We start from the raw sequence: 8,270 nt of genomic DNA, 5'->3' as shown, positions 1-8,270 counted from the left end.
TTATTCTTCTCAAATCATGACTATATCTTTCCAGACCTTTCATGAACTATATAGAGACTAGACCCTAGTGCTAGTTTTGAGAGTACTGAAAATCTGTTTTCATTAAATAATATTTTATATTAAACTCTGGAATAATCCAGTTTCACAACAATAACCATTTCTAGTATTATTAATGATTAGAATTTATAGCCTTATTGTGTGATGGAGGTCAATATTATTAAATACGCAGCTTTCCAGTAAAATAAAAATTTCCTTTTCTCTCTTTTTTCCATTTTATACAATTTTTAATCGCAGAATCTAACAAACAGTCTTTCGAAATAAGCGTGCAAGTTTTTATCTTCAATGTAAAGTCAGAATGCATGACTTTCTTTGAGACATAAAGATATTTTTACGAAGAGTATAATTTGATTCAACAAATAACATAACTAAAATTAACGTAATTATCTTATCGTACGTAAGTACATAGCTATTTCACAGGCAATCAATATCATATGAGACATAAATATCTAATAAAATAAAGTACATGTCTTGTTGCACCAATTTACACTTCACAATACTGTTTGTATAAGTAATTATCTCTAATTTCAAGTTAAAAATAATAAGATAAAATGTAAAAGCTTTAATAAAACAAAATTGATAAATATTTGTATTAAATTAGATAAATAAAATAATCATATAGGAAAGGCACAATGTAGAGAAACTGCCAAATTTTTTTACCAAATTCTAAAAATACATATCATTAAGAGTAGATCATAAACAATAATACAAAATTGATATGTTAACAATTCATAAGACTGTTATTTTTAAGCATAATTTCATTAGCGTCAATAAAATAAAAATTTTAATATATTCTCAAAATGATTCTTATGCCAACTTTTTTCAGATAATTGTATTTATAAGATTTGATTTCCTAGAATCTCATATTTCAATAAATTATCAATAACGTTCTATGTTAAGATATGTAATTTTAAATTTAACCAAAATATTAGCGGTACATATTGTACATAGTTTAAAAATAAAGCTCTATCATATTTCATCGGCATTGAACATTATGAGAATACATTTGATTGCAATGTCATACAATGACTTACTGAAGAATTTGTTTTATAAGGATAAATTGTGCTAATAAAATTTCTACCGAGAATCACAAGCTTTGCTTAAACAAAAAAAAACTCCAAAGAAAACTATTATGTATAATTTTCAATCAGCTTAGACCTCCTTATTTAGACCTCTTAATTAAATTTAAAGCTGTATACGAAGCTCATCAAGTATGGTCACTAAATGCAGTTGTGGAAGAGTTGTAGAAATTATGTGATATATAACAGAATTATACTGTTTATAACTTTTTCATCAACAAGTGAACAGGATATCTTTCCCTACTTCTTGATGCTATTCCTGTACTACTCTGTGCCGTTTGAGAATGTAATAGCATCCTACATAATTTGTCGACCTCTTCATCACTCGAGCTAAATCTATTCAAGTGTCTGTCATCAACAGAATTTCGAGAGTCATCACAGTTCTCAATGTCAAATCTTAATCGCGATTCTACATGTACAGGGCTAGACGCTCTGGTGGCAGGCGCAGTCCTGCTACGAGATTCAACATTTCTCAAGGGGATTTTACTAAGACCCTGATTGTGATTTACGTCCAGTGTTGAGAAACATCCTTTTATAGCACGACGTACCGTGGTATGATCCTCGAAACTATGACGCTTCACGAGCTGCTTCGTTTCTTTAGTATCGGGAAGCTTCAAACTGAAATTCGTGGAATGACGTTTAGTTCGATCCAGCACGCATTTAGAGTTATTAAACTTCAATTTCTCTTTATCCAGTATCAAAGAATTTCTTTTCAATTTCTCGTCTAGAGATCTCTCTTGGCTAACGTCCCATCCGAATCTAGTTCTTCCATGCGGAGTGGAATATCTTTTAGTTCTCATATCAGTCTTGGACGACAAGTGTTGGTCGCTCAAATTCTCCTTCACCATGCTGCGCTGTCGCAAACCCTCTTCATAATCTATCGAAATTGATGTGCTTCTCGACGAGTCACTCTCACTTGTCCTACGTTTCATACAATCTTCGTATTCAACGGAGGAATGTCTCTTAAACTTTCCCTTATCGAAATTCATACTGTTTCGTCTAGACCGAATCGCAGTAGTATTTAGTTGCCTCCTTGTTGCAATAAAATCTTGCAAATGCGGGATTTTCGATGTACTTTGAGACGTGGACAATTGGGTGGGTATCCTGATACCAGCATCTACCAGGAATTCATCGTCTGACTGCATCATAGAGATTTCCGGCATCGAGCTAAAAGCCCAACATGAATTATAGTGAGCTGCGTTTGTTAGTGCCCTTAAAGCGGCGAAGTTAGGCGCTCTATCCTTGCCACTAATGTTAGTAGAAAATTCATGCGGATAATCCTCCCGTGTTAGTATAGATTGTTGTTGCGGCTCTTGCTTATTCTCTTTTACAAGAGACAGAAAAAAAGATTTGGTAAAAGCGGAGGGACTATATTCGTTCGCTTGGACTGACTGCTTTCTGAACTTTGCGTGATCGTTGTCGGTATCGTAATATGAATGGTATTGGGAGTCGCTCTCATACTCTTGTTCACAAGCATCCGGCAATGACAAGAGAGCCTGGAATACCGCTAACTTGGAGCAGCTACATTGCGGCTTAGGTGTAATATAATCATTAGAGGATCCATTCACAAAGTTAAATTGCGATGTATTAGTATGTGAGTTGAAATGCCCTACTTTTTCCCACGGATGTGTTAGTTGGATTCTGTTAAATATAAAGCAGACATAACTTAAAATTAGTCTGGCAGGAGTTAACAGAACACTAATTCATACTTTAGCACATATTAATAAAAAGTCTTTAATTAATAAATAATTAAATATATTTAGCTATTCATAAAATTTATTAATTAAAAAATTTTGACTTTAGCATATAAAACTAATTATGTTATCTTTAAACATGCATTAGTTTTATACTCTTCTGAATTATGTTTCTTTTCCAAGTTAAATCCTCCTTACCTCGTTTTTAAATTTTCGATTACTTGATGCGAAGATGCAGTTCCATCTGTAAAACGTCATTATTTTACTTAAGACAATTAAGAATGATCAATAGCTACTACTAGCGGTCTCATTAATTTCTTCTCTTATTTAACTGATTAGCATGAAGATCAATTAACTAATTATTCTCTTCAATCATTAACGCAAATTAAAAATTTGTACTTTGAAAAATGGCTTAGGCTTGCAAGACGACAGGTTTACTTGGATACAAATTTCCGCTTCTCAACTTCTGTTATCATTAAATAATATGAGTTGCTTACATTTTATTAGTAATGATTTTGTTTCATGCAATGCTTCCTTATTCTTCACTAAATGCTCACCTTTCGACTGTGATCTGAAACATAGATTTGCATAACTTTAATAAAAGATAATAATATGTAACGATCTGATAACAGATTTTATTACTATTATTATTTTATAATTTAGTATCATTAAAATTTTTAAACTTACACTCCTCTTGTAGAACCATCAGTTCCTGCTCTTGTCCAACCTGAATAAATTATTCAAATTATTATTCCAATTCTTAGCAAATATTTATATATATAATTATATTATAATCTTTTCTAATTAATATTATCATTAAACACTTTTAATTGCTTATAAAAGTTAAAAAGTTTTGATTATTGCTACATATTATCATTAAATAAGGAACAGTTGTATGCAATAAAATACGTTTTGCGATTCAAAATCTAAATTGTGTAACTAATAATATATTTGTATGAACATAGCCACGTTTCATAGTTAAGAATTTCCTTATCTATCATATGTAATCTATATAAATTAGTTTTTACTTGTGTTCAAGCAACAAAGATAACAGACGTCGTAGATAGTATATGATAGTAGATAGATCACATACATCAGAGATAGTATATATTTAATAATACCTTTCTTTACTACAGTTCCACTTGTTGGTTTTCCTACACCTATTCCTGACAATTTCTTTTCTTCTTCCAACTTTTTGGCATCTTCCACATCTTGCCTAGTAAGCTTTATTGTTAACTATAAAAAAACATTGTATTTAGATAACTTTCTTAATAGCTTACACATATTTCATTAAATTACTTACACTTTGGCCTTCATACTTGACATCCATGTCGTCTAACTTTTGTGTAACGCTTTTTAAAATAAATAATACGTCTCTATCCTTCTCATTGTTGACCAAATGTCTCACAACTGACTCCAGTGATGTTAGCAATTTCTTGTCGGTCGGCATCCACAGCTGATTCTTCAGTTGTGGCAGTAAAGATACTACTTTCATTCTTATATTGGCTACCGGATCTTCAGCCAGATTCAATAAAACATTGAAAAAATGTTCCTTAAAATATGTAGAAGAAAAAATTTCCAGCGCTTCGACCATCATACGAACAAACATCATTCTCACGTAACAATCAGAATTATTGGCCAAATCTGTAAAGATTCTATTACGCAGTTCCGCTCTTTGTATAGGTTTCATGTTGTATCGCAAAAGGAGAAGGAAAAGCGTTCCTGCAGCAAGACGTACCGGTATCGGTCGCTAAAATAAAAAAATTAAATGTACATATTTAATGAAACTGTAAAATTGTAAAGAATACAATTTTGTAGACTTACCGCATGTAAAATTCTGGAGAAAGCCATTGGAATAAAGTACGAGTATATAAAATCACTGGGAAAACATTTAGGTAAAATCTCTAGTTGCGCATGCATTAATGATGCCAGCCTCCAATTGTTTGTGCCCGCAACTTCAGCCTCGCATTTTAACAAAGCTTTACCTATTTCCATCAACGAAGAATCCTGTAACGAATAATATAATATCTTAGAAATGGGATTATTGCGAATTACAAACTGTATTATAGAATTGAATTACCATTCTATCTGTCCCAATAGTTTGACTTTCGACTAGACATTCCAGTGTTAAGCCTATATGAGGAATTAAACCTTGATGTACTTCCTCAGAATCATCTTTTAGCAATTTTATTAAATTTCCCTTTATTCGTGCACTTTTCGGCCCTAGAACCTTTGCCACCTACAAATGATAATTGTATTAGATCTGTAGATTTTTGTTATAATACGCGTATATTTAAGCTTACTTCATGAATTCCACACGCAACAGTTTTCCGAACCAAATAATAATGATCACTTGTTAGTGCATCAAATATTGCAAGTATTGTATCTACATCTTCCGGAGAACTTGATACAAAGATAAACATTGCTGGCAAATTAAATGCACAGTGCCTTCTGCATTCAACATGTCTTTCATCTTGTGCAGGAGCGCTGCTCATCTACAAAATTTTACTACTAATATTGAACGTGTCATAATTTAAGGAATAATATGTCAGTATCTTTTTTGATTACTAGTTAAATAACATAATTTATGGGTAAACTTTGTAAATTATCTTTAATACGTGATACTGTAGTCTTATTCATTAATGCCTGGACCTCAGTTTTACTAGGATTCACATTTTCACAATCTTTATTCCCACCTATACATCGATGAGTTTCAGGTTGTAGTTTACACAGCTTCTATAGAAGTCTGTGTAATAGTGATAGTGCGTGCATACAGCCTGAAACTCCAGTGATTTGTATAGATGAGAAAAATGATGAGAAAAATGCAGGTCCAGGCATTAATGAATAAAACTGTACATTAACTTATATTGCAACAAGATTTTACACAAAAATAATTTCGTGTATATATTTTACGTATATATACTCACAAACGTAAAGCGTGGTTTCTCTTTCTTCAGTGATGGTATTCCCATTTGTGCAAGTTGTTGAAAGTACTTTATGAACCATGCTTTCTCTGACACTGACAAACACTCTGAAATTAGATGTATCATATATATATGCCATTTCTGTCATTTGAATATCATTATTTAAACACGTAGCGCAGCCAATATAAATACAAAGGTTACTTCTTACTTTCTAGACCAAGTACAAGTTTTCCCAGCTCTTCCGCTATTATACATATCATATTATCTTCCGATTTAGTCGCATTTTCACATAGCTTTTTAACAAGTGGGGCTATTATATTTTTTATCGTATCTGTAAATAATTTAGAGTCGAATTAATGTTTGACACTTAATTTGTCACGATATAACGGCATCTATACAGCTACTATCGATAAACAAAGTATCTCTACAATGTGCAATAACTCACCTTCCTGAAGATGAGGTAGTAAATACACTATTGTCTGTACAGAGGCGTATCTTACACTGATTTCTTCGTCACTCGCTAATTCTACAAGAGATGGTAGCAAAGCAGGTTTTACAGACTCAGCACCGAGACCTTCCGCAACAAAGCGCAGTTGCAAACAAATACTACCTCGCACTTCACTGCTTACATCCTGACAGAGGGAGTGTACCGTTGGCAGAACTTCCTTCTGTATCCTAATTAAAAGAAATTTTAATAACACATTTATCTATTGAATAGAATGTAGAGGAAAGTTCCCTATTATGAGATAGAATCCTAATATGGGATAGTGGAGTTTCTGTTAAATTAATAGGCATCGTCAGTTGATTCCACAATAAATTGGTAGCCCTTGGAGCGAAATCTGTTTAGTGGAATATTCATTGCTAGATCATGTAATTGTCACAAAAAAAAGTTTTGCGATTAAATTTGGACGTTGAAAACCTGCTGTCTCATAACAGAGGACTTACCTCTATAAGTAAGGAATTATCTATTATTTTAATATTTTATATACATTTTTGGTCTTAATAATGACACAAAAATGTATTATAATACTGAGAAATTGTCTGGTCAATATGATCTCTAAATTAATTCCACTAAATACTATCGAATAATTTGCGCAACTAGACACATAAAGATTTTATTACACGCAAGAAACGTGAAGATACGTAAGTGAATATACTCACATGGCAGAATCAAATCGCGTACAGATCTTTCCCAATAACCTGCTGCACGTTATCCTGGAGTAGATGGGTTGTGACAATTGTCCTTTACTTATAGTCAATGGAAGAATCTGTATGTGAGAGTGTTCTTGTTATCATCCATCCAAAAAGAGTGCAGCTACGTCGTTACATTTACAGCGTTACATTTAATATCTCAAACACATTGTACTCTATAGTACATATACGATGCTTTCTTTGTAAGTTTCTACTTGCAAACACCGCTGATTACATCCATATATTAGTCTCGTTATAAAGTTAGCTTTTGTCGATATGCGCTAAGGAAACGGAAGACCCGTTTTCTTTCCCATCTATCTAAGTAAATGCGTCAACTTTTCAAGTTGCCTTTACAAACCTGTGCTCTTACGACTTCTACCGGCAGTAATTCGATCACATCCAGTAAGGTCTCCAACCACGCATGACAGATAACTTAAACATTGAGACACACAATGAAAGTTAGGGACAGATACCGTGACGGTGGACGGAATGTTTGACTCTAAACTATAAAATGCCGCGCATTCTGAGGTGGAAATTGTTGAAAGTGAAACGTGCTCACCTGGGTCGCGGCTCTCTAGAGAATTTAATATGCTCTGAAGGAATGTCTGACTAAAAACATTATGGCTGACAAGCTTCTGCTCCAAAATGGTTTTGAATGTGGACGACGCTGCTATGTGAAACTCGGGCGATGCAGTAGCCAGGGACTGCTGCATCTTAGGTACCACTCGAGACATACATGATTGCGTGTCGGTGGCCAAAAGACTTGGTAGACTTTGTATGACACTGAGCTTCTGGATTTCATCTCCCTTCCTGCGGAAAAAAAAGAGTAGACAGTTACATTTGCTTTCTTCAGAAGCAACACGCGTGATAGGAAAAATGTCACTTGTAATCTTGCATCGCTTCTGATTTACGTGACATGTGAAGTTACCAATTACAAATTACTTTTAAATGAATTAATGTATGTACGTGTACATTAACTGTACAATGTATACCAAAAGTCAGACTACGTGTATCAATCGCATTCGGTTAATTAATATTTTCGTCGGGCTGCTGCGTCGTGGCTGAGGGGGAAACCGCTGACCAAAATCTTGTGCACCAATGCCCACTAATGGGCATTACTTAATCTTATTACCTTATTTTATCTGATTTATCTTGTTTTATCTTTTATCTTTTTAATGCCCCAGCAAGGCCTAAAGCTTTGTGTCAAAGTTCTAGTTTTGAAAAATGTGCAGCCAATCAACTTGCATCTCTTGCGGAAGAGCTGCACGTTGATTGGCTACGCATTTCTTGGAACTAGAACTTGGACACAGTTCTTGGATCGTGGA

The 8,270-nt window shown here is 33.6% G+C and overlaps 1 protein-coding gene across 4 annotated transcripts in view; it reads right to left on the bottom strand.

The window, feature by feature from the left end:
• Nucleotides 1-262: 262 nt before the first annotated feature.
• Nucleotides 263-8,270, bottom strand: part of LOC105569738 (serine/threonine-protein phosphatase 4 regulatory subunit 4-like) — a 9,495-nt gene continuing 1,487 nt past the window's right edge. The window contains exons 2-16 of one of the 4 annotated variants that reach the window (XM_012026433.1): nt 7,505-7,755; nt 7,304-7,377; nt 6,916-7,022; nt 6,200-6,429; nt 5,963-6,085; nt 5,758-5,861; nt 5,134-5,325; nt 4,911-5,069; nt 4,655-4,837; nt 4,134-4,580; nt 3,952-4,066; nt 3,518-3,557; nt 3,328-3,401; nt 3,029-3,074; nt 263-2,777 (exon numbers count right to left, since the gene is read on the bottom strand). In XM_012026433.1, the coding sequence (XP_011881823.1) occupies nt 1,337-2,777; nt 3,029-3,074; nt 3,328-3,401; nt 3,518-3,557; nt 3,952-4,066; nt 4,134-4,580; nt 4,655-4,837; nt 4,911-5,069; nt 5,134-5,325; nt 5,758-5,861; nt 5,963-6,085; nt 6,200-6,429; nt 6,916-7,022; nt 7,304-7,377; nt 7,505-7,755 (3,586 nt within the window). In that variant the 3' untranslated portion in view covers nt 263-1,336. The remainder of the gene's footprint in view (nt 2,778-3,028; nt 3,075-3,327; nt 3,402-3,517; nt 3,558-3,951; nt 4,067-4,133; nt 4,581-4,654; nt 4,838-4,910; nt 5,070-5,133; nt 5,326-5,757; nt 5,862-5,962; nt 6,086-6,199; nt 6,430-6,915; nt 7,023-7,303; nt 7,378-7,504; nt 7,756-8,270) is intronic. The other 3 variants (XM_012026434.1, XM_012026435.1, XM_012026436.1) reach the window with 3 other exon arrangements.

This window comes from Vollenhovia emeryi, unplaced genomic scaffold (genome assembly GCF_000949405.1).
Source record: "Vollenhovia emeryi isolate VEMERY1.0 unplaced genomic scaffold, V.emery_V1.0 DF939123.1, whole genome shotgun sequence".
Taxonomy (NCBI): domain Eukaryota; kingdom Metazoa; phylum Arthropoda; class Insecta; order Hymenoptera; family Formicidae; genus Vollenhovia; species Vollenhovia emeryi.
Note: the sequence above shows the minus strand (reverse complement) of the source record. Positions and strands in the feature narration are given on the sequence as shown.